The sequence below is a fragment of the Dysidea avara genome, chromosome 1 (assembly GCF_963678975.1).
Source record: "Dysidea avara chromosome 1, odDysAvar1.4, whole genome shotgun sequence".
In the NCBI taxonomy this organism is placed as follows: domain Eukaryota; kingdom Metazoa; phylum Porifera; class Demospongiae; order Dictyoceratida; family Dysideidae; genus Dysidea; species Dysidea avara.
In genome coordinates, this window is record NC_089272.1 from 39,015,667 (window position 1) to 39,043,615 (window position 27,949).

A 27,949-nucleotide genomic window follows, 5' to 3' on the forward strand; every position below is an offset into this window, starting at 1 on the left:
AGTATCTATTAAATGATTACACCAGTAGTTACAAAACCCGTCTAGTAAAACTAAGGATCCTTCCTCTGATGTACCTGTTCGAGTTACAAGATATTATATTATTTGCAATCAAATCAATCAAGGTACAATCTAAACAGTTCAATATTCATGATCATATCAACTTCAGCTCAGCTAATACTAGATTCGGCACCAGCAACAAATTGATCATCCCTCATCATTTAAATAACGTATCTAGACATTCTTATTTCCATAGATTACCAACTCTCTGGAATGCCATGCCTATCCTTAACTTGGATCTAACGTTTCCTCTGCTAAAATCAAAACTAAAAACTTTTCTCTGGGATCATTTTATAACTAACTTTGAAGATAACAACAATTGCTCATTGCACTATCTCTGTCCTTGCTCAAGATGCCACCAGTCACGTCCACCCACCTCAAACCTGAACTACTTGTAGAATCTGTATGTATGTGTGTATATAAGTAAGTAAGTAAGTAGGTAAATAAGTAATGTAATGTAATGTACTTTCGCGGCTGTTGGTACATGTTACCAACAGACCTTTGATGTGTTTACACCATAAAGCAATAAATAAATAAATAAATAAATAATCGCCAGAATTCCGGCAGAGTCTCTATAAAATTATAATAAAACGCCTCGAATTATATTTACATGCTGCGCACGTGACACGTTAAGGGCGTTTCTTTCCCTGTGAGGAAATGAGTCAGCGTTCAGTTGGGTTACTCGATCTGGTTTGGCTGTAACGAGTAGACTGTTCCACTGATTGGCTACTAGTTAGATAAAGTCAGGTACTGTTATTATTATCATCATTGTCTGTGTTTATCACTCACGAACGCTAGCGTTCTTGTCGATAGCTACTTAATTGTGCTCGACGCTGTTTTCGCCTCGTATAGTCTGTAAATGTTCCGTGTACCAATAAACGTTATACCTTCATCTTGGAGGTTACCTTATATATAGTATGTTTTCAAATTTCGGACACCACGTACTGTAACTAGGTGTGCTATTTACTCCATGTCATGGTCCAAACACATTCAAGAAGCAATAAGGCTAGCAAGACATTAAATTTTGTGAAACGAACAGTGTGAACCATCTGTTAAAATTGCTGCATATACTACATTAGTGAGACCAATACTGGAATATGCAAATCTCGTATGGGATCCTCACCAACTCATGTCAAAGTTTTGGACATTAGTAATACATTACCATTACACCCCCAAAATAGTGTAAAACAGTGATTTTTGTGTACTTTTGCAACATTACATGGTGGTATCCACAAAAACGGCCTGTTTACTGCTCACATACCTTTAAGGAATACTCCACCTTGTTCTCATGGCTCCTGTCTGTTGCAGTGCCTTTTTACGAATTCTGCCACTTGTTCATTTCTCCCAATGCGTAATGTACGGGGAATGTATTGTGGGATTCACCGGTTGCCAAGATCATGGGAATTCAGCCTATTAGACTACTTAGTTTAATTAAAAGAAATGGTCTGGAATACTGTATATATGAATCATTATTAAGGATATCTTTCGAAGGAATTGGACCAAGAGTGGCTGGTTTAGTAACCACCTTTTTAGTGTTTAGATGAAATATATGGGAGTTCACTTCAAAAAGCACCTGTTATATTGGAATTAATATATGTCTGTACAATGCGCATGCGTGGAGAGTCCAAATAATAAGAGTTATTAAGTCGTTTGGTCGTCATCGTGCTCTGTCTAATCCGTCCTGTAACAGATTTGGGGGCTTGTCCGGGAGCGGAAAAGGAGAGATACTTGTTAATCGACTGTTCCTGTGGTCTTCGAGTGTTTGGTGCTGTATCTCTTCCTGCGGTTCGAAAACCGCTAAGCCTTAATCCTTGGTACCGGGTTAATGGTACCTGATAAGGTGACGATCATTTGTTAATAAGCGACCTTGTTGTTTCCTTGTTGTTTTCGTGGCAGGACTCGTCGAGGAAAGGTGCTGCATTTATTTGGTAGTGAGCACTAATTGGGACCAATTTTCTACAAACATTGTGATTGTACTGGGATGTCTCTGGACATTGAATCATTCGTTAAGGAGCCATCACTTACTGTGTTGTCGAAGTTGAAACGAGCAGAGCTGACGCAATTGGCGGGACACTACAAACTTACTGTTGCGAATGGCGCGAAGAAGGGTGAGATTCGGCAGATTATTGTAAAGTATTTACACGAAGAAGAACTTATTTCGGATGACGAGATAGAAGAGCCGTCCGCCATAGCAATTCGTCGGTTGGAATTAGAAGCGAGAGCTAAGGAAAGAGAAGCGGAGCTGAAAGTAAAAGAGTTACAACTGAGGGAGAAAGAGTTGGAAGTCCAATTGAGACTGAAGGAGCTAGAAGTGTCGAAATCGGCGGCAGTGTCACCCCCAACTAGTTCACGGGAAACAGGCAGCAGAGATATTTTTGATGTAAGCAGACATATGAAATTTGTCCCTAGCTTTTCTGAAACGGAGGTAGATAAGTTTTTTCTACATTTTGAGAAGGTGGCACAGAGTTTAAAGTGGCCGAAAGATTCATGGACGCTGCTCCTACAAAGTGGCCTCGTGGGAAAGGCCCGAGCTGTTTATTCAGCTTTGTCAATAGAGGAGAGCTCTGAATATGAAACTGTGAAGACAAGTATTTTGAAAGCCTACGAGCTGGTCCCGGAAGCCTATCGGCAACGATTTAGAGACTCTAAGAAAACAGATAAACAAACCTACGTAGAGTTTGGAAGGGAAAAAGAAATGTTGTTCGACCGATGGTGTCTATCTAAGAATGTTGATAAGAATTATGTTCAGTTACGCCAGCTGGTACTGGTTGAGGAATTCAAGAATTGCCTGCCTACAGAACTGAAAACTTATATAGATGAACAGAAAGGTGAAAACCTTCACCAAGCCGCGGTACTGGCTGATGATTATACCTTGACCCATAAGCCTGTGTTCAGACACCAGTCTCGAGACTTACCACCTCATGCTGGTAACAGAGGATACTCTAGTAACCCTCTGTCTGGTGGTGGTGGTTCTCAAGCTTCTGGCCGTGCGAGTGATCCCCCAGTGCGACGTAGTCAACGGTTCACAACGGGCCCAACCTGCTACTACTGTAAGAAAAAGGGTCATGTGATGTCGGAATGTAGAGCCTTGGAGAGGAAGAATCACAGAGTAGAATCTGATTCACTAATTATACCGAAGATGGTGGACGTAACTGATTCAGTTAATGAAACCAGGAATCAAGGAACATCAGAGTCTGTAGGAGGTACAGCAGATGAGGTATTGTTACCGTTTGTGTCGAGAGGGTTTGTGTGTTTGGAGGGAGGTACCGAGAAAGTTCCAATTAATGTGTTAAGGGACACTGGAGCCACACAGTCACTATTGTTGGACAGTGTGTTGCCATTTTCTGACCAGACCTCAGCTGGAGTTAGTGTGCTATTGCAAGGAGTAGAGATGGGAGTTATCAGTGTACCCTTACATGTGGTTAGCCTACAGTCTGACATAGTTTCAGGTGTTGTTGCTGTAGGTTTACGCCCCTCCCTACCTGTAAAAGGAGTGTCAATGATACTAGGTAATGATTTGGCGGGGGACAAGGTCACAGGTGAACCACGAGTGTCGGAGGTTCCTTGTTCAATTACAGAAGCAGAGCAATTCAGTTGCTTCTTTCCTTCATGTGCTGTAACCCGAGCAATGGCAAAAGCGGCTGAGAAGGCTGCGGATGAGAACAACAGACCAGAGGAATTTTCCAATGGCTGTAGAGAAGAGTCAGTGGTTATTAATTCTGGAACCCCTTCCTCACACGGTGTGCCAGAAATGAACAGTCAACCAGGTTGTAATCACCCACTAGGGTTGTCTCCCTCAAGGTTAGTTGCAGAGCAAGAGAGAGACTTTGAGATTATGAACATTAAGAAGGGGGCATTAAGTGAGAGAGAAGCAGAGAAAGTTCCAGTGTGTTATTTTTTGAATAGTGGTAATGTTGTGATGAGGAAGTGGCGACCGCCGAATGTTCCGGCATCTAACGAATGGAGTGTGGTTTACCAGGTTGTGGTCCCACCACCCTATAGGAAAGACATTTTAGTTTTGGCTCACGATACACCTTTAGCAGGTCACCTTGGTATTGCGAAAACGTATCGTAAAGTGTTAGGTCACTTCTATTGGCCTGGGTTGCATGGTGACGTTAAGAAGTTTTGTAAAACATGTCATGTCTGTCAGCTCGCAGGGAAACCCAATCAGCACCCACCAGTGTCTCCCCTTATTCCTATACCCACTATGGAGGAACCCTTTAGTCGTATTATTGTGGATTGTGTGGGGCCGTTGCCCAAGACTCGTGCAGGAAATCAATACCTCCTTACCATTATGTGTGCTTCAACTCGGTTCCCGGAAGCCATTCCGTTGCGTAATATTAAAGCAGATAAGATTGTAAAGGCTTTAATAAAATTCTTTACGTTTGTAGGGCTTCCGAAAGTGGTGCAGTCAGACCAAGGGTCTAACTTTATGTCTGGGTTGTTCCAGAGTGTTATGGTCCAACTGGGTATTCACCAAGTCAAATCCACAGCATATCACCCACAAAGCCAGGGGGCACTGGAAAGGTTTCACCAAACCTTGAAGTCAATGATGAGAGCCTATTGTATGACACAGAAGCATGACTGGGATGAGGGTATCCCTTTGCTGTTGTTTGCAGCCAGAGAGTCAGCACAGGAATCCTTAGGGTTTTCCCCATTTGAATTAGTTTTTGGTCATCTCCCTCGAGGTCCGCTTAAACTGCTTAAGGAATCTTGGCTAAACAGTGACAATGATTCGTCACACAGTGTTATCACGCACATTACTGATGTGCGCGAGAGACTTAAGGTGGCTAATAAGTTAGCACAGAAAAACTTGAGATCCTCACAGAGTCGAATGAAACAGTGGTATGACAAAAAAGCCAGATCCCGCACCTTTCAACCAGGAGATCAAGTACTAGTTCTCCTACCTATACATGGTCAGCCATTACAGGCACGTTATTGTGGTCCGTACACCGTAGAACAGAAGGTGAACGATGTTGACTATTTGATTCAGACTCCTGGCCGGCGGAAGGAGAAGAGACTATGTCATGTGAACATGCTCAAGCCATACCATGGTAGAGAAGGTAACAACGATCCAGTGTCTGTTGTTTCGAATTGTGTTAGTGTTGGTAGGAAGGAGCTGAATGATAGGACACTGGAGGATGAGGAGATAGGAAGGAGCCTAAGGTTGAAAAATTCGGATGTGCTGTTGAATTTAGAGCAGAAGCTGAGCCACTTGCCACTACAGGAAAAGGAGGTGTTAACGAAGCTGATATGTGAGTTTACTGATTTGTTTCCTGATGTACCAGGGAAGACCACAGTTACAGTACATGATGTTGATGTGGGAGAAACATCCCCTATTAAGCAGCACCCTTACAGGGTTAACCCAGTGAAGTTAAAATTAATGAGGAATGAAATAGAGTATATGCTACGAAATGGAATTATTGAGCCTAGCCAAAGTCAGTGGAGCTCTCCTTGCGTTCTCGTGCCAAAGTCGGATGGCACATATAGATTTTGCACTGACTTTCGGAAGTTGAATGGAGTTTCTAAGACGGATTCCTACCCAATTCCCAGGGTGGATGACTGTATTGACAGAATTGGTCATGCTAAATATGTTAGCATATTTGATTTACTGAAGGGGTACTGGCAAGTGCCATTAACCAGGCGAGCTCAAGAGTTGTCAGCGTTTGCAACCCCGGACGGTTTATTCCAATACTGTGTCATGCCCTTTGGCATGAAAAATGCACCAGCCACCTTCCAGCGAATGGTGAATGGTGTAATTCGTGGGCTGGAGGGCTGTGATGCTTATATAGATGACCTGGTGATATATAGTGACAGCTGGGAAGATCATATACAGTTATTGCAGAAGTTCTTTAGCAGGTTGCGGGGTGCTCACCTTACAGTCAATCTGTCCAAGAGTGAGTTCTGTAGAGCACGAGTTAAGTTTTTGGGGCACATCGTTGGCCAGGGAGAAGTTGCTCCGGTAGTATCGAAAGTAGAGGCCATTTTGAAATTCCCTACCCCAGTAGACAAGCGTGAAATAATGCGGTTCTTAGGAATGGCGGGATACTACCGCAAGTTCTGCTATAACTTCTCCACCATTGCTGAACCACTTACCACTTTACTGCAGAAACAGAAGAAGTTTGTATGGAGTACAGAATGTCAGCATGCTTTTGAGAAGATTAAATCTTTGTTGTTGTCTGCACCTGTGTTAAAGGCCCCTGATTTTAAGAAGCCTTTTAAACTTCAAGTTGACGCCAGTGACATTGGCATTGGTGCAGTTCTATTACAAGAAGGACGTTGTAGCATTGATCACCCAGTATGTTACTTTTCGTACAAGTTTAACAAACACCAAGTTAATTATTCGACCACAGAGAAAGAGACATTGGCTCTTTTATTAGCGTTACAACATTTCGATGTGTATTTGGGCACCACCATAGCTCCAGTTGAAGTTTATACTGACCACAATCCTCTTGTGTTCATTGAGAAAATGAAAAACAAGAACCAGAGACTACTCCGGTGGAGTCTTGCGTTTCAAGAATACAATTTAAAGATCCGCCATATAAAAGGGCGTGATAATGTAATCGCTGATGCTCTGTCAAGAGCCACTGTTTAGTTGAACTGGACTCCTGTGCATTCACTCCCATGTTGTATTTATTAGGTTTTATTGGTCATTTCACTTTTGTTCTTGTAAGTCACAGGCATCATCCTTTTTGTAGGGGGGGAGTGTTATATTGGAATTAATATATGTCTGTACAATGCGCATGCGTGGAGAGTCCAAATAATAAGAGTTATTAAGTCGTTTGGTCGTCATCGTGCTCTGTCTAATCCGTCCTGTAACACACCCATGTGAGTGACTTCGTAATGGTCGGGTTTTTGATTGTATAAGTCCAGTATAAGTCTTTATAAATGCAAATTGTGTTTCCCAGTCCTCACTCTAGTGGGTTTTGAGCGTACTACCATGTGATTTGAAATGCAGAATTTTGTTAATGTTAGTAAATTTACCATATGTGACCGGATTTGTGCAAAGGGGTCTTCCACACACATCCGATTCTATGCACTTGGAAGACCGTAACTCAGTATTCTAGAAACATATTAGCCTGAAACTTTCTTCATCCACTAAGCTATGTTGGTGCACAATACTGACCAAATTTCAAATCAATAGCCATTTCCAATCTGAAGTTATGAGTTGTCAAAGTTGGCAAATTAGATGTGTGTGGAAGACTTGCAATCCCAATGGCTATTTTTGATATGTTGATAGCATTGAAATGGTACAACAGCGAGCAGCTAGGTGGGTCAAACAAGATTATAGACTAACAAGTAGTGTATTTGAAATGATAAATGATCTCCAGTAGGGCTGAGTGATACTGCCATTTCAGTATCATGATTGATACTAAAGCCACTATTCACGATACTGAATAGTTCACGATGCTTACAAAATGTCAATCATAGCTTGTGCTACATAGTGTATTCCTGCAGTAAGTCTTTAAAAGTAGCATCAAACTAGCCACTGTCATCCTTGTTTACAGCAACAGTTACTGTAACACATGCTTTGAGGTTATGTTACGGTGTTCACACCTCTCTGCAGGGGTAACCAGGTCATGACTTACAAGGATTCTTGAGCCTAGTACTGCATAACAAATGGATTTTTAATGACAGTAATGTACAGGCATGGTATCACGGTATAGTTAATAACAAAATATCGCAATATCGATACTTTCAAAATATTGCGATATATCGCTAAAATGATAGTATCCTAATCTCCAGTGGTCTGCCTTACATGAACGCAGAAAGTTTAGCAGATTAATTATTTTTTATAATTTTTTATATCAAGATCCACTTGACATAAGTATCCCAGATCATTACTCACATCACTCCTTGTCTCACTATACACGATTACCATCAACGATTAATACCACCTTTAATGTTATCTAACTATTATCAGAAAAGCTTCTTCCCTCACACCATTATTGATTAGAACAATTTACCAAATGAAATAATTGAATGCTCTATCCTAGATGGATTTTTTCGTATCACCTAGTATTTTATGATCGTGCGGCTGGACCGAACATTTAGACAATCATATAACTTTGATTTACAATGTACATGTATTGTGCTTATTATTTGGGGTTGTGCAGTTGCACCCCCCTGTGTTGTATCAGCCATGCAGCTGTCTTTCACAGATCCAATCCAAATAACAGACTGCATCTAAACCAGACACTACTACCCATGCACTGTAGCTATGTTGGGTATCTATTCACAGTGTGGGTGGGAGATGACGCCTAAATGTCTAGCTAATAATCATACATGATGCAGCGCTATATTGTCAACAAGTGTAACTCATTGCGGCCTTGACTCATTGTAAAAATTGCTTATTAAATAAGCTAAGGCAATGGTTGTCGTACAGTTTGGAGTGTGCTGGCAGACCTAAGAAAATTGATTTAGCCATTTGAAGAAAAGAAAACAATGGCTGTGACATTTAGGCCTACAGAAAACTTTACAGAATTGCAGTCAACCCTGCATGTGATTAGCTAGCTAATGTACTTGTGATTTTTAATTTTTGTAGTAGCTACTAATACATATACATTATGAAATCTTTCTTATTAAAATGTATTATTGATGATTTCAAATGCCATCACAACCCATTTACCAAAGCTATGCACCAGAATTTGTGAATTTTGTAGCTGGCTATGGTCCGTGCATTGAGGGTTAGCTACTTGGTGCCTTTATGACTGCATTAAAGTGGGAGGGAGGGGCTGATTGCTCTTTGCCAACCACAAGGGCTGACTACATAGGATGATGTGCATGGACTGACATGTAGTTAGCTAAAAGGATAACGTTTCTTTGCAATGTGGAAGTAATTCCTTTGTTGTCCAGCATATGCATCACTGCTCCATTAATCAATAGTCAGGAGGCCTCAAAAGTGCAGCTCTCTAATCTACAATGGCTGCATGCTCCTATAATGTTTATGTAAGAACAAGTAATGAAAGTATTTCAAAGTAGTGCAGTTTCAATTGCAGCTAGCAACGATGTCCATGTGATGGTGTCCGTTGAATGACCAGTTACTCTACTATAATATTTCAAAGGGAAAGTTTTTGCTGATTTCAAGGTTTTGGGGGCCAACCGCAGTGACATTTTTACTCTTGAAATATGTAGACTTCTGTTTAATGTATGATATCATCCTTTTGAGGGATGAAATGTGCTTTTAATATTTTTACAGTGAAATCCCTCCTAAAGGACACCCTGAATTCTGGCCAACTCCTTGATAAAGGACATCCATCTAGATCCCAAATTTACAGTATTAGTAGCTTGCTAACCCCTTAACTGAGGACACCTACAAAATAAATTCCTGAATGGTGTCCACCTTAAAGGGGCTCCACTATAGCTATGCTTTATTTTCATTTGTATGGCAATAGCATAAGTGACTTATTTTTGATGCATATCTATTATCGATAATATTAAGGCATGTGTAACGAGAATAGTAATATAAAGGAGCAAAATAATATTATTTGGTTTTCTTTACTGGTAAGTGTTAGAATGTATTTCTTGTCTATTCTCTACTAGTCCTAGGTCCTAGTTACCGAATAGATCAGTGGTTTTCACCAACCACAAAAACCCGTTATTTACATAATTACAGAACAATGGTATACCACAATGGCTTCTGTGTGTGAGTGTGTGTATGTGTGTTTGCACACACACGAAACAAAGTCTTTGGCTGTTGTAGCTGCAGCACCTGTGTGCTTCTCTGGTACAGAAATTAGCTGAGACAAATCCCTATGGTGAAAGGACTATTAATCTGCTTTTTAATCTAATGGGTAAAGATGTGGGAACTGTGATTCTCACGTATTATGTGAGACATGGACAGTTGGCATTTACTTACCCAGTTAACCTCAGATACCCATTGCATACACAGCTGTATAGTAAGTTAACACACATGTACATGCACGCGCGCACACATGCACACACACATGCACAAAGCAAATCCTTTGGCCACAGTCATGCCTACCCAGTGAACCAGCACTGGGACACCTGTGCGCTACTCAAGTGCTAGGAGTCAACATAGGCAAATCCTCCTGGGGCAGGACTAGTGACCCACAGGAGGCTGTACCATGTCCCATAGGTAAAGGTGTGGGCACCCGAAGTCCCACCTGGACCTTCACCCGTTTTGTGAGACATGGACAGTTGGGAATTTGCTTCCCCAGTTAATACCAGATACACATTTATGTTACAGCTGGGTGGGCCTCTTCCCAAGTCCACACACATGTACACACTCACACACACAACCTTTGCGCATAGTGTGTGGTATGCATCGTGTATGTGTGTGCATGTGCACATACACAATGTAATTCAGAGTGTCAAAAGCACAGACAATGAGCTACGTAGAATAACAAGTTGACATTAAACCCAGACACAGATGTAGTAGTGTTTATAATATATTTTATTATGTAATTATTTATATGATCATTATTCATGTATTACATTGGAGTTTACAACTAACACACAACCATAATAAAAAAAGTCTAAATTTTCTGCAGTTTTACGTGTACTGTATACTATACTTTATATTTTTCCTGCATGTGGAAAAAGTAGTTCTTTTCAGTATGTTGTTGAAGTTATATTATATTTGAGTACACTGTACAAGTATTTGTGTAATGCCTTGTTTTTTTTAAATAGTGAGCACATGAAATGAGCAAGTTTCTTACTTTAGAATATATCAGGATAACAGATGAAGGTAATATAGTAGTTGGAATTTTACTTATCTGGTGTTTACTGTACATATGGTAATGTTACTTCTAATACATGTAGATTTGCGTTAAATACATTACAATGTATATTTCAATGAACACTGTAACAGTTAATTGTGAAACAGAACTGCCTTGTAATAGTGTATTAATAATTAATTTATAAATGAAAGCAATAAAAGATAGTGAAACAAGAGATGAATGATGGTATTACAGCATAGCTCGGTGGGAAAATCCCTACATCAGCATGATTTTGTTCAATGCAAAAGTAGGGATTTCCCACCGAACTATGCTGTAATACCATCAGTCATCTCTTGTTTCACTACTTTTATTCCTTGGATCCCTATACTTCATTTGGTTTTCAATCTTTGCCTGTTTGTTTGGTTTTTTTTGTTATAGCATACAGCTATACACGTGTGACTGTTCTATTAGGGTGACTGCTGTATTAGGGTATCTCGAGCCAGTCTTTCACTTACCAGTGGGTCACTATTTCATATTTTCACTGTGCTAGTATTATGAATACGGGGTGTGTCTGTCATCATGATCGAGTAAATAGATTGTTAAGAGGTGTGGTCTCAGTGCTCATAATCAATCATCATTAATTAACCAAGATTACGTTGATAGATGTGGTCTATTATGAAGTTACAGGTATCTACTGATCGTAAGCATTTAAATAAGTTTGTGGCATCTAAATATGTGACCGAATTTTGGAAAACCGTCGATATACCCACAACAGTACTTTTGTAATAAAATGCATTTAAAAACTATGGGTAAAAAATGCAAGCTCCAGAAGAAAAATACTCAAGTTTTTATCGCCTCGCTGGTGGGCGAATTAAGCCTCCAATGGATAAATCTTGGGCATCATCGTGTTCGCCTGTCCATAGGGAGTACACAAATCTTTGTTTCATCTCCATACATGAAAAGATTCCAAAGTTACAGACGTTTGTTTACGTTGCAGTGATGAAAGAATTTACCGAAGATCGTTTTCAGTGAATTTGCCTTCCTTCTCGAACTAAGAAGCATACCTGGGGGAAAAAATATACCTTGGTGGATGCACAAATTCATGGCAAACACAATGAGCCAATAGTCAATTCCGTTTGTCGTTGTATCAGTAAGTTATGATGGTTTATGTAAGCGCCTGTAGATTCTTTTCTCGATAGCTTCTGTACATATCAAATTATTTGCTCGTCCAGCTGTCTAGTGCTGTATTTCCAATGCTGCTTAACTTAGGAAGCTGAAACTTGGCTAGTCCATCCTCTGTCCCTGTAGAAAACAAAGAACAAATAAAAGGCATTTTGAAAATGTGCGGATATCGACGGTTTTCTAAAATTAGGTCACATATGCTACTTTATTGCAAGAAGAAAGACAAAACCCAGCCTGATTGAAGATAAATTGAAAGACAAGACACAGAGGGCACACGCTCATCAAAACCCCAAAAGGCACACGCCACTGGTAGGTTTGTTATTGTGGCATAAAATAGTAGCCATGTGCTGTTTTGTATGGCCTCCAACCTTGCAACTATGAGACAGGCAGATGAAATTCGAGTTTCGGTGAAGTCTATAGTCAGTTGCCTGTATGTGTTTTCTTGTTTGTAATACTGCATTTGATGTTAGGGGTGGTCCACAATTTTCAGCTGTTTCGCGAGCGTACAAACCGTACGCTAGGGGGGAGGGGGTAAAATCACATGTATGCTTTTTAAAAATGCTGATCATGTGAGTTGGAAAGAAATCCGAATGCAGTGATAAGGCTCTAGTAAGCACTACTTCTACTTCATGCAATTCAGTGTCCAATTAAACGGTGGACTAAGTGAGCTCATGCTGTTAATGAATGGGCCCAAGCCAACACATGTGCTTTGGCGAACTCTGGAAAACAGTGCCAGGGCTAGGTTAAGCTAGCTAGCTACCAATGAAATGAGGCTTTATAAGCTGAAGGCAAAGATAAACCATGTTTCAAACTACAGGTAGGAACAGTTATCAGCGTGATAACACATACTACAGGCTTTATATACTTTTATAACAGTACTGACTTACTTATTTTTCTTTAGTCTTAGTCTATATAGCAATTAACACTGATAAACGATTACAATTGAATGGCATCTAGCTACACTGGTTGTTGCTTTTGTTTAGTATCTGCAGAAGGTGTTGTTGTGGGTTTAGGAATACTATTGGGTATGGGAGGCTGGATTATGTGGGTACTAATTTGTTCACACTACATAGTTGTGGTAGTTGTGGTAGTTGTGGGTTGCCCATAGAGAAAACCTGTCTCTGCAGAGTATACCCACATCTCCTGACTCCAGTCCACTTCAGACTATGGTGAAAACACCCTACAGACTAGTACTGCTGTTGCTACTGCCAGTGATATGGTTTTGTATGAACACATCGAAGATGACCAAGAACAAGTTGTTTCTATGATGTGTATGTACACATTTGCAAATGTGCATCAGGTTAATACTAATGCCCGCTGTGTGTAGGAACATTTCCTTCAGGATATCAGCTTCAAAAGCATCTAAATGATAAGTTGCCTAAAAGACAAAACAAACACCATACATGAATTTTGCGATATTAAAGTGTCTGGGTGTTTGTTCTGCTATACAATACATCCATGTGTCAACAATTATACAGTACGCTTTTGGCTGGGGGGAGGGGGTCAGAAAAAAGAGTACTCTTTGTACGCTTGCAAAAAAGCTGAAAATTGTAGACCACCCCTTAAGTGAATTGAGAATTTTCTGCAAAGGTGATTTTCGTCATGTAAGATGTCTCTAGGACAATTTTTAAAGCGACATTATAGGCAGCGTTCATCGCTTTTGGGAGGATCCCTACTTTAACAGTACTACCGTACTGTTTGATAATGAATAAGTTGCCTATGTACATGTTCAGTACTGCCATAGATTTTCTAATGTTCTCCATGGATGACATACCGTAAATTCCACAATACTTTCCATGGATCTACGTATTGGTCAACAGTGGAGCCAGACAGACCATTCTGTTAAAGTATTCACAGAATCTATGACCATCCAAGGAGTACTTGCCAAATGTTAAAGTGTCCGCGGAATCCATGGATACTCTGAGTACCCAAGGATGTACTCAGCAAGATAGAGGCAGGGTGACCCCTCTGGCAAAGTACAGGGTTGTATCCATGGATTCTGTGAATTCTTTGACAGAGGGGTTCCGCTGGCTTTACATTGATGGCAGTACTTGGTGCATCTTTGGATGGTCAGGTATCCATGATTCTGAAAAAAGGTACACAATTGTGTTCCAGTGGCATCCATGGAAAGTTGTGGTAAAGTCCATTACCGCACTAGACTACCCTCACACACATAACCCACATACTGAAAGTCGGAAACAATAAAATACATGTATCATGCATTTATGCTGAGGCTGTCACATATACATGGTGCATGTACAGCAATTTATATACATTTTTTTTTTCTCAGTTCTGAACAGTACACCACTGTTAAAAGACCTATTTAGAGTTATAACACCTGACTATGCTGCTCACTGGAAAGTCATTGGAGCTTTACTTGGATTATCAACAACATGTCTTGATGAAACAGAGACCACAAATCCAACAAATCTGCAGTGGTGTTGTAATGAAATGCTAAAGATTTGGTTAGCCAGGAATACTAGTGCCACATGGAAAGATATTCTTATAGCAATTGATTCTCCTACCATAACACAGGGTGTTCCTTCATTAGTAGCTGTACAACCAACCGGTCCTTTAAATGGTATGTGTATAATGTTTTTTTTTGTATTTTTTTTTAATCTGTTGGTTATTGAATGCATTTGATCATTAAGGTGTTTATGGCTTGCCTTGGCAGTGCTATTTAAGAAATTGTCCTGTGCTTTTTCCTGGTTCTGTCAAGTGTCTGCCTTCTGCATTTATCCTTCTCTTTATCATGAACCACGATAGTGGGTTCATAATAGGGATCGCATATGTTTTTTTGCAAAAACTCTAATAGAACGCATGCCTAAAATTCACATTGGAAGGCATCCTCCAACACAAAGCCACCCTCTGGTGGTTATTTGCAATGAGTATTGGTCCACTAGTAAGTATCAAGTCAAAAGGAAATAGTATGTGTATTTGGGTCTAAACTGAAATTTGCCATTTTGTTCATATTATTATTGTTCATAATATTATTTTGTTTCACTCATGTACAGTAAAAGTTATCCATTTTTTCGTGCTAACAACTATATAGCCATGTTTACTGAGCCCTTCCGTGTGTCCATGACCTATTTTTGATTTCGGTTTCGGATGGAAACAGCCCAAACCGGGCCGTTTCTTCTTGCCGAAATGCCATTATGCACGAGAAGCCATACACGATTGCACTCAGTGTTAGGTATTTTGGTGTGCACTGCTTGTGGCTAATAGAATCCGTCTTTATTAAACTCAGTATAGGCCAGGAAGCTTAAATCTGTGATGAAGACTTTGTTGCAGTGCTTTTTTTGTTTTTTTCTTCGCTCCATGATTTTTGTACGTTGGCGGGTTATCCAGATTAAATACTCTAATAATGCAATCAAGTGTATAACAACAATCCTTGCACTGAATTTGACAGCTATTAAAGGCACCAGTAATGTAAATTGTAGCTCATTAGGAGACTCTCAGTCTGTATGCACATTGCAATTTGATCAGTTTCTTGTGTGTAAACTGAAACGTTGATGGCGTTACTATGTAGAATGTAAAATTACACTATTCACCACAGTCTTCATTATCAATCAAAGAAATCCATACTCCATCACTTGATTAATAAAAAGTACATAAACTAGATGAATAAAAATATGAAAATTTTAAGAGGGAGAATAGGAATCGCTGAAAAAAGCCACAAAAAAAGAAGGGATTGCTGGGATGGTAATGTAAACCACAAATCCCTATTTTGACTCTTTTCAAAATGACAGAGCATGTAACTAAAGATTTATGACAGAGAGTCAAAATAGGGATGTGTGGTTTACATTACTGTCACAACAATCCCTTCTTGTTTCATGGCTTATTTCAGCGATCCCTATTCTCCCTCTTAAAATTTTCACTTTTTAATTAATCTAGTTTGTCATCAGTACATTCTCATCTTCTTAATACACACTCAGAAGTTATTTTCAGTATTGACAGTTTCCTTAGAGGAGTGTATTTAGATGCTACTAAACTATATGAAGTTCTTAAGCTACTGTAAGGGAGAGTAGATACATGAAACTACACTTATTAAACAATCTCATGGTACCATGCCCTTAAGTGATCAGAACACACTGCTATGCCCTGCAATCAGCTGCAATTTTGTTGTAAAAAACAAGACATGGTATTGAACCACACTCCTTAATCTATTGTACATCTCAGCAGCAAGATCAATATACTCTAGTGGAGCAGTCACAGCCATAAAACTAGTGCAATAAAATTATTTAGATTAAGTAAGGTTCAAGAGATATAAAGTAGTCCAACAAGATATATGAATGATGTTAGCTATGTGGAAAATCCCTTCTTTGGCAGTGGTGGTAACATACCAATGCATTTTCCCTCATATCTATTATTTGTACATCTGTTGTTTCATCACTTGAACGCTACTTCATTGTTTTTATAAACTAAATATTTTTAATTATAAGATTTAAACTGAACATGTACGAGTACCTGTAGTTATTCAGGTACCCTTGAAGTTTCATATAGGGTACATTATAATAACCCTCAAGTGTAAGAAGCCCATTATGAGTCAACAGGGCATGAGTTGGTGAAAAGGGAAATTACATTATTATTATGACAGGAAAACCTGTTACGGATATGTAGTGACTAGGCTCATTTCCAGTTATTTGTTTTAATGCACTAACACACAGTAGTTCGCTCTTAAAGCAAAGCAAAAAAGTTATGTACGTGTAAGTAGCATCACATGAATACATTCATGGGGGCTTTCATTCAACTGTTTATAAATTACATAGAAGTGAGATTGTATAAGCCTATGAGATATACATACCTGCCCTACAACTAGCTTTGGGGCTTTAATTTTACTAGTCTTCACTCTTTACTACATACAGGTCTGGAATGACAAAGAGTGAAGATATTTCAATCGTGTAAATGTATCTATTTTTGTTGTTTTAAAATTAATCCGCACAAACACAGCCCAGCTGTGAAAAAATAATGCGGCCTATTTTTGTTACCTTAAAATTATTTTTCTGTAAAATTATCACATGAACTCTCAACAGGCTGACTTTTTGTAATGACTTCTAATGTAGCTGAACTCTCTATGGGGTGACTTGTTGTGGAGCTGAACTGTGTACAGGATGACTTGCAGTTGAACTCTCTATTGGGTAATTTGTTTGCAGCTGAACCTCTACAAGGTGACTTTTTCATAGCTGAACTCTCTCTCCGGAGTCACTGGTTTGTAGCTGAACCTCTACAGTTTGTAGCTGAACTTTCTTAGACTATAGGGTGTCTTGCTACATTGCTGAGCAATATACTGGGTGACTTCACATAACTGCTGGGTGACTTGTAATGTACATAGTACAGTCCACTCATCAATTTAATGAACATGTGTAACATGCAACAACTCAGCATATGTCACAAAACCACGTTGTGTTTGCCATGCATTGATGTCATGGAGGAATTTTGCATGGCACACGCATGTGGCAATATGCTATAACTGTAGTCCTGGGCGATACTGAAAATAATGCTATTCGATATATTGACAAGCTTATATTTACGATATGATTAAATATTGACTATAAATAAATTTTTCAAGCAGTGAGACTAGTAACATCACAAGACACATTATTGCATCATAGTATATCATAGAATGTAAAATGGTGCCAGACAGCAGTTGGAATTTGCCCATAATCGAATTTCCTTTCCTTGTAGGTATATAGCAAGTGCAAGAAACACAACCACAAGCCAGATTTAACTTGGCGATATAGGCGATATTGGCAATTATATATGACCGGATCTGCAAAAACAGGACATAATCGCATATTTTTCGAATTCCTGTTTATTAAATAGTTGTAATCTACTTAGCCAAGTGTACCCACTGGCAAATTTTCAGCTTCATATGCCAATAACTTTGGGAGTTACAGCCCTACAAAGTAGCAATAACAGAAAAATTGATTTGTACAGCAAGTATATGGAAATAAATTACAGATGCTGACAAAAATGGTTGGGGTAGGACACTTTCCATTCCAAATTTGAGTCAGCCATCATTGAGATATGTGCTTACAAACTTTATCTTATTTTCTTCATCTTCGGCTTGTATATAAAAATCATAATAACTGGTGCTTACTTTGATCAATTAACTTTAAACTGAAGGGCAATAAGAGAATAATGCAGCACATTTACAGTCCAAAATTTGTACAAATTAGAGACTAATGTGTGATTATGCAAAAATGCAAATGTGCCTGCAGGATAGACTTCTTGACAGAATAGCTCGAAAACCAGTCTATATGTACATGAAGTAACTATCGTAATACAAACCTTTTGTGGTTTGACAGAAATTGAGATGATGGCTGTAGAGTTATAACAACAATACTAACCATACTGTATGTAACAAGCCCACAATCTAGTTTCATAAATAAAACTACTTTATTGATACTTCTACCAGACAAACCACTGAAGGGAATAATGAAACTTGCAATGTAAGTGGATTAATTACTGTAGAAGAGCCTTTCAGTTGTTAAGAAGAATTTGGATAAAATTAATAATGCAAAAACCAACTACATATAACCAATGTGCAATTGAGATACTCTAATAGCAGTCACCCTATTAGAGCATTCAGCTACATTACAAGTCACCCATGCAGGAGAGGATTCAACATTACAGTAGAGAATGCAGCTATGTAATGTCATCCAGTTTAGCTGCATTATAAGTCTTCCTGTAAAAGGTCTAGAGAGTTTAACTACATTATAAATCACCTTGTAGAGAATTCAGTTACACTACACATCTCCCCGAGAGAGTTCAGCTACATGCTTACAAAGTAGAGAATTCAGCTACAGTACTCACAAGTCACCCAGTAAAGAGTTCAGCTACAATACTTACAAGTCACCCACTAGAGAATTCAGCTATGCAACAATGATTGTTCCTATCACTAAAAACATATTACAAGGTAAGGAGAACACAATACCTATACTAATAGCATTATATCGGCCTGACAGGGTCTAACTTAGAATTGAGAAGGCTCTAGTCCACCTGTGGCCAGTGTCTTAGTGTCACCATGCATGGCATACTACACAGGTATACAGAGCTGGGCAATATTTCAATATATTGGCAATATCATGATATTGAACTACACAATATATCATATCAAGGTAAATTATAGAGCCACAATAATATTGTCTATACAATATGTGACCAGATCTGCGAAAAGGGGACATAATCGCACAAGCCTAACTTTACAGTATAAAGCATTGAATACATTGGGTAAAATACTTGCGTATTATTGAAAAAATTCCGTAAATTATCTTTGAAGAAACTACCAATAACTACCAATAAATACCTGGATATCATCTTATTCGCCTGCGCACGAGGAGTTGGAAAACCTTTGTTTTGTTGCAATAGACCCATGGATAAGTAAGTTATGAGCATTTGTTTAAGTCACGTCGCAACAATCATACGCCAGCAATTTTTAATCACGTATTTCACATTTGTATGCAGTGAGGAAGGGTAAGTAACAGAAAAACACACCCAGTAATTGATTTCCCTGTTCATGGGACTTTCTACATCAAAACTGGTTAATTTTCATTCAAGCACTTCAAGCTATGGATGCAGGAACGAAACATTTTCTTGGTTCTTGTAAAATACACACGTGTCTGTGCACACCCTCACCAGCTGTACTTGGTCACACAATGCACTATCGTGTGTCCTGATGTGTATGTGTTCATTATTTTCTTGATTAAGTAATGTACTTTATATTAAGCTGTTCTTTCCTTTACAGCTCATCAGATAATCTCGCAATTATCTGATTTTGTCAAAACAAACTACATAAAGGGTAGGTACTATTCCCAAGAAGGAATATGGCAGCTCTTGCACCCAAAACATTTTGATAATGCACTATTGATACATCATTTGGAAGGACATGGTGAAAAGATCATTTCTAACGTAGCTGCCTTGATGAGAGAAGGTCTTGTAGATTGTACCAATCGGTTACCACAACCTGATAATGTAGAAACTGAATCTGACAGTTCAATAAGATCACATAATATTGCTGTCGCTTTTAAACCATTTGAGAAACATGATGGTACAACAGTCACACCAGAGGTAATAATTATCAGTGGTGCCCCAGGAATGGGGAAAACAACACTTTGTAAAGAAATGGCTTATCAATGGGCAAAGGGTCAATTTCTTGATAACAATTGTCTGGTGTTTTTCGTATATTTGCGAGACCCTGAAACACAAAAAATCTGTGATTTACAAAGTTTTATCCACTACTTTTATAATTTTGACAAGGCTGCTGTAGAGTTCTCTAAACAGTGTGCAGATGTTCTCATTGAAAGAGATAACAAAGATGTAACAATATTATTGGTAGGGTTTGATGAATACTTTGATGTCTCTGGTGATCTATTCCTTACTGGCATATTAAATCAGAAAGTAGCTTGTTTTGCACAAAGTAAATTGGTTATCACATGTGGGCCTATTGCAACTGATAAACTACAACATGTTGCAGACGTTAAGGTAGATTTGTTGGGATTTATTGATAAAAGCAAAAAAGCTTACATCCAGAAGGAGCTACAAAGTTCTCCTAATAAAATAGAAAAGTTGTCTTCGTTTTTAGATGAAAACAGTGCAATTAACAGTGTTTGTAGTGTTCCTATGATAATGTCCATTCTAGTGTATACCTTCAAGGAAGTTGATGAGTTACCTGCTGATCAAGCTGAGTTGTATGAACGTTTTATTGCTCTTACAATATCCCAGTATTTAGAAGAGCTTGATAATAATCCTGATTTTAAAGTGCTACGTTTACAGCATTTGCCAGAATATTACCAGCAATATGTCATAGAAGTATCAAAGTTGGCTTTCACTTTGAAAGATGACAATAAAATTGTTTTTACTCAAGAAGATTTAGAAACACTTTGCCCTAATCTGGCGTCAGCCGACAAAAAGTTACAAGAACTTGGTTTACTGAAATCTGGACTATATTTTAGTATGAAAAGGATTGAAAATAGCTATTCTTTCAAATTTCTTCATGTAGCAATTCAGGAGTTCTTAGTAACTTATTATATTAATTCCTTAACTCCAAGTGTTCGGTTTGATTTGTTGAAGAAAACATTTTTTGTTAAGAAATATGCAGACACAGGACTGCTGTTTGTAAAAAATTCTAATAAAAATGTGATGTTTGATTTTTTTGAATATTTGATCTATGGCACACCATGTGAGGAGCTAAAAGTTAAGGCAATTCCCAAAATTGCTGACCTTGGTCCGCTTGAAGCATTTACTCAGTTAGCAAAGCTTTGTACTGAGGATTCCACTTTGACTCATTCTAAACTGTTGTGTTTTAAAAATAGTAAAGTTGAGCTATACAAAAGGGACACTTCATCAAATTCTCTAGAAAACTTTATTTTGTATAGTAAACTTGTTGCAGTTAAAGTTGACTGGAATAAAGTATACTTGTCAGTGTGTTGTGCTAGAAGCAGCCATAGTCAATCTTTGGAGACATTAGTAATTGACAAAAGTAAACAAGAGGGTGTGTATGTTAAACTAGCATCACACTTGAATGAAAATACTCTTCTGTCAGTAGTGATCGTTAATGCTGTGTCGATGGCTGCATACAGGGCTACTAAACAGCAAATCATCGGTGGATATGATATGAATGACTCAATTTCTCACATAACAATGAGGCAATGTGCCATAGATGAAGAAACTGCTGAGAAAATGTCACATTACATTAGTAAAAGCTGTATGGTGACGGCAGCATTTATTGGATGTACTTTTAATAATTTTGGGCACAAAATAGTGTTTAATGGTTTTAGCTCTATCAGTACTTTACAAATTTTATTTTTTGATAATGCAAACATTGATGAGACAACAGCCATTGCACTGTCATCAGTAATTTCAAATAATACTAAATTGTTTCTATTAGATATTTCTAATTGCAATATGCAGAAAGACGCTGGAATAATAGCCTCAGCTTTGAGGAATATTTCAACTATTACTACATTGAGCCTTTCAGATAACAGAATTCCAGGCTGTGTAGCTGATGATTTAGCTATTGCTATTTATGTCAATTGTAAATTGGAAAGACTTCGTTTAGCTGATAACAATTTACAACATCAAGGAGCTGTTGTAGCCTCAGCTTTAAGTCAGATTACAAAATTGGTAGAACTAAATTTAAGTAATAACAACATGACAGATAAAGTAGCTGATGAATTATCACTCGCTATTGAAAGCAACAAGTCACTGCAAGTGTTACGTATTGGAGGTAATGATCTGAGAAGTGATGGTGTTATTAAAATTGCCAATTCCATTAGTCGATTATCTAAATTGCGAATACTTGCAATTAATGATAACCAGATTACTGAAGAAGCAGCTGATGCAATAGCAGTTGCTATATCCTGTAATATTCAGTTAGAAGTATTAAATCTCAATAGCAATTTACTCAAGAAGGGAATTACTATAATAGCAAATGCACTGCACACCAATAACATTCCACTTGAAACATTAGCAATTAGCAACAATCAAATACCAGAGGAAGCAGCTGATGCTTTAGCAGCTGCCATTAGGAGCAACTGTTTGTTGGAAGTCTTAAATTTGTATAGCAATGACCTCCGTGATAGTGGAATAATTACAATTGCTCAATCACTGGCTAATTTGTCATCGTTGAAATATGTTTATGTTGGTAATAATAGAATTACTGACAAAGCTGCAGATGCAATAGCATCTGTAATACTTGCGAATAACAAGCTAGAAACATTGTATCTCAATGAAAACTTTCTTGGAACAGGTGTGAAAGTAATAGCAAATGCTTTAAAGCAGATTTCAAGCCTAAAGACTCTTAATCTTAATAGTAATCAAATACCCGAATCTGTTGCAGAGAATTTAGCTGCTGCTCTCTTAAACAATAAGTCATTACAAGTTGTAGCATTAAGTGAAAATAATTTGACGGCTAAAGGAGTCGAAAGAATTTCACAAGCACTGAGCACTTTATCAGGGTTACAGACTTATAATATCAACAATAATTACAGTACTGAGGAAGCAAGTGATGCTATTTCATCGGTGATTTTGAATAACCCGTCTTTAACCTATGTGTATATTAGTGGAAACAATCTTCAAACTGGTGTGGTAAAGATCGGAAATGCTTTAAATTCTACACTCATTAAAGAACTGAACTTGAGACATAGTAACATTTCTGAAAAAGATGCTTCAAGCTTAGCTCTTGCTGTATCTAATCAGTTTTATCTGGAAGTATTTTCTTTTGAAGGTAACAATTTGGGCATAAATGGAATCATAACAGTTGTGAAGTCGTTAAGCACCATAAGCAAATTAACACTAATCAATCTTGATAACACTTCCCTCACTGAAGAAGCTGCTGATGCCATTGCTCTGGCAATATCAAATAATCATGGATTAGAGCAACTGTATCTTGGGAACAGCAAACTTCGTACTGGGGGAATCAAGATTGCCAAAGCTTTAAAAAATTTGTCAAAGCTAAGAATATTGGATTTCAATGATAGTGGCATGTCCGCAGTTGTAGCTGATGAATTAGCATCTGCTATTGCATGTAATTCTTCTCTAGAAGATCTTAGGTTAAGAAATAATAAACTAAAGACAAGTGGTATTATAAAAATCGCAGAATCATTGAGTTGCATGTCAACATTAAAACTTCTTAATATTCGACAGAACCAAGTCACAGAAGAAGCTGCAGATGCCTTATCATTGGTAATATTGAGCAACACTAAAATAGAACAAATGTGGCTTGGTGATAATAAACTGCAGGCTGGAATAATTAAAGTTCTAAAAGCACTGAAAGTAATGCCAAAATTAAGGGCATTGGATATTGAGAGTAACCAAATACCAGAAAATGTTTACGATCAGTTAGCAACTTTTATGCACTATGGTAATGTAAGCACAACTTTACACACTTTGTACTTGGACAATAACAATTTATGTTTCTCAGGAGTGAAAATTATGGAAGCTTTATGCCATTTCACTAGCTTGAGAACATTAACTTTAATAGGTGTTAACATGACAGGAGAAATGACTGATAAACTAGCAGTTGCTATACCCAATATGACTTCACTACAGCAATTATGGTTAAAAAACAACAACTTGGGAACTGATAAAGTAATAACAATAGCTCAATCACTGAGTGTGTTAACAACAATAAAACAACTTAGCCTTTCAGGAAATCAAATCACAGAAGAAGCAGCAGATGCAATTGTGTCAGCAATACGCAGTAATGATACATTGGAAAAGTTATATCTTAGTGATAATGATCTTCGAGCAGGTATACTAACAATTGCTAATTCTCTCAAGGACATTTCAGCTTTAAGGGTATTGTACCTAGACAATAACAGCATTCCGGATATGGTGTACATAAAATTGGCTAACATTATTGCCAACATGCGTTTAGAAGTTTTAGATTTGTCATTTAACTGTCTACAACACTCTGGAAAATCTATCTCACAGGCTTTGTGTAACATCAACACCCTTACCTCACTGTGTTTAAATAACTGCTTCATTACAAGTGATGGTGTTAGTGATTTAGCAGCTGCTATTATGAAGAACAATGCATTAAATTCTCTGTATTTAGCTAAGCTGTTAACAACAAGTGGAGTAATATCAATTTGCCAATCTTTAAAATGTTTATCTACATTGAAGAATTTGAACATTGGTAGTAAAGAAGTTGATAGTAGTGCTGCAGAAGCCATAGCATCAGTAGTGATGAGTAACAAGAATATAAACTGGTTGATCCTTAATAGTTGCAAACTTCAAGATAACACAACTAAAGTACTGAGAGCTCTTCAGATTGTGTCATCGGTCACTGTTTTACACCTTGGGTATATGGACATGTCTGATAGTGTGGTAACTGATTTAGTATTAGCCATTAATAACAATCCTCTCCTTAAAGAATTAAACTTGTGTGGCAATCTGCTATCAAACAGTTTGATTGAGATAACACAAGCTTGTAAAAAAAGGAAATATTTAATTGCTCTAGATATACAATGGAATTGTGTTGATCCTTCTGCAGTTACAGAACTAGCTCAAGTAACTGGTACTATCAACACTCTTGAAGTACTCTTTATGGGTGGCTTAACTCTAAACTCCAATGAAAAATATATCGATAACTTAATTTTGCATTTAGAACACTTTTGCTCCTGTTTTAATGCATTAGATGTGATTTCAGTTGCAAAATGTCAAATGGTAGAGATTTTAAACTATGAACTTCAAAGACACAAGACATCCAGCTATATGAAGATAAACTATGATACTGATTATCCATTATTTAATTATGCTGATTCAATTGTAATCATTGAACTTTTTGATTCATGCTTAACAAGCAAACACGAATTTCTTGCAACTTACCAAAAAGCTAAGCAAAGTTTGTCACAAGTTAATGCTGCTACATATGTTTATTTACTTCCAGTCATTTCAAAGGTGAGAGTTCTTGATTTGGAGCAAAGTAATATAGATGAAGTTGCTGCGTTTGAACTAGCAGCTGTTCTAGGATGCAATAATGTCCTTGAGCAATTATGGCTTGGAGGTAATCAACTAAGCAGTGCTGGTGCCATCTTTATTTTGAACTCACTGGTACACTTGTCAACACTAAAAGCACTTGATCTGAGTTTTAATAATATAGGCTCCCAATCAGCTGATAGTGTAGCAGCTGTTATTCAGTGTAATCCAATGTTACAATACCTGGGCCTGGATGGTAATGACTTGATGGACACAGGAGTTGTGACCATTTGCCATGCACTGAAATGTATTACTAAGTTGAGAGTATTAAGCTTGAGTAGTAATGGAATTACTGATAGCGCAGTAGAAGCAATTACTTTTGCAATTTCTCACAACAATCGTTTGGAAGATTTGTCACTTGGCAATAGCAAATTGAAATGTGAAGGAATATGTAAAATTGTCCATTCTCTTAAAAGTCTATGCCGACTAAGAAAACTTGATTTGTTTTGCAACAAACTTACCCAACAGGTTGCAGTTGAATTGGTAGTAGCCCTGTGTAAATGTTATACTATTCAAGAACTATGTCTAAGTGACAGCATGTTGGAAACTGAAGGAGCAATAAAGATCTTTGAATCATTAAAACACAAATCCAAACTACAGGTGTTAACACTTAGTAATAATAACATTACTGATGAAGCAATTGATGAATTGTGTTTAGTATTAGCACAAAATCCTAGACTACAAGTTCTGTTACTTGGTGGAAACAAGTTACAAACAGATGGAGTAGTAAGAATTGCACAAGTTGTTAAACGTGAGAACACAATAATGCGTTTGCTGGTTCTGTGCGAAAATAGTATAAGTGAGCAAGGAAAAGAAGAAATTAAAATGATATTTTCAGAAAGCACACTTATTCATGTTTACACATAACAATGCTGTCTGAATAATGCAAGTATACCTAACATGCTGATAATGGCAAAGGATATTACATAGATTGCACACACTGTGTTTACCAGTACACAATACACACACTAAATTTGACATTATTTTAAGTACAGTTAGATTTGAATTAGTCACCTGTAAGCATTTACATAATTTCCTTTTACAGCACATTGCATAATATTATTATATTACTAGTATTAAAATGTTAAACAATTGAAGTACTGTACTGTATAAGATTAGAGATTGCTGACATAAGTCGCATGATGTGACTCAAACAAGTCAGCATGTTACAACATTCTTTATAAAGCTAAGATCGAGAATGTCAAAACCATAAATGTGATGAATCCACATAAATTATGGATAAAATGCATGAGATACATGATGATATTACAAATCAAGTTAAGGCTCCTGTGCACATAATTTATGATGTTACAACATGAAGTGGCATGTAGCCATTCTGTACATAATAAGCTTTCAGTCAGTGTATAGTATCTAATGTATCTGGCATTGTGGTCAGTGATGTGTGTATTGCGGTTTCTGGTAGCACAAATGCAGCTCCATATAAGAGACCATAATAAGTCAAGCAGGTACTCCAGGTAGTGGTATACATAGCTATGGGTAACAATATTGTTTCTCTGAGTTATCTGTTTGGCCATTACTCTAACTCTGTTTTCTGTCTCCCAAAAAGCCTCTTGACCAAGGTAAAAGTTCTCCTCATTTAATTTCCATATAACACATACACATTTGGTAGACCCATAGAATACCGTAATTTGCTTTATTTTTGTGCAAAAAAATTTCGTGATAAAAATACCACACAAAAACAGCCAAGCTGTGAAAAAATGGTGCGGCCTTAAAAAGCCTGGGTGAAAAAAGTTGTAAAATCAAAGGTGGCGGCCAAGAGATGGCTGCAATGATGTTAATGCTAATAAATTTTAACAATGCACACAGCCATTATTAAAATTTTTAGCATTAACATCATTGCAGCCATTTCTTGGCCGCCACCTTTGATTTCACAACTTTTTTCACCCAGGCTTTTTAAGGCTGCACCATTTTTTCACAGCTTGGCTGTTTTTGTGTGGATTTCACTCCTTTTTGTACTTTACAAGGCCCCAAAACCAGCCTATGGCTGACTTTGAGGTTTGTCTTTACTCACATTTCTTCTTTTCTATGTAGATACAATGATGATTATTGAAGACAGACTTATAAATGAATTTCATTGCATGATTTAATTCAATATTTGATAATATTATTGTAATACTCTAATAGAGTGCACAGTTTTTTTGAGGACTTCTAATAGAACATACATAGAATGTTCTAGAACAGTCTAGAACTTCTATTGGTAGATCTATGAAATTACAAACGTTTGACTATAAGCAGATTTCAACTAGAAATTTCATTTATAAAGCAGAAATTAAGTGAGGTGATCAGTCAAGGTAGCAGTGGTTCAGTGGTTAAGGATGCAGGTGTTAGGTATGGAGGTCCCTGGTTCGAACTCTGGTAAGTTTTTTTTCGACATTTTTTGCACACCTTTTAGTTTTTTTTCGACATTTTTTGCACACCTTTTTACCCCGTGGTGACTGCTCTATTAGAGTATCTCGATCCGCGATTTTACACTTGCTTAGTTTTTGCTTTATAACTTTTTTGCTGTAACTCTATTGCTATTGAAA

The 27,949-nt window shown here is 37.7% G+C and overlaps 2 protein-coding genes across 2 annotated transcripts; both read left to right on the forward strand.

Moving 5' to 3' along the window:
- Positions 1 to 691: 691 nt before the first annotated feature.
- LOC136263989 (protein NLRC5-like) lies at positions 692 to 26,468 on the forward strand. Its single transcript, XM_066058668.1, has 4 exons — positions 692 to 804; positions 10,711 to 10,768; positions 14,212 to 14,502; positions 19,669 to 26,468. The coding sequence occupies exons 2-4, from the start codon at positions 10,723 to 10,725 to the stop codon at positions 26,268 to 26,270; spliced, it is 6,939 nt and encodes a 2,312-aa protein (XP_065914740.1). The 5' UTR covers positions 692 to 804; positions 10,711 to 10,722; the 3' UTR covers positions 26,271 to 26,468.
- Positions 2,039 to 6,652, forward strand: LOC136246639 (uncharacterized). Its single transcript, XM_066038172.1, has one exon. The coding sequence runs from the start codon at positions 2,039 to 2,041 to the stop codon at positions 6,650 to 6,652; it is 4,614 nt and encodes a 1,537-aa protein (XP_065894244.1).
- Positions 26,469 to 27,949: the final 1,481 nt, after the last annotated feature.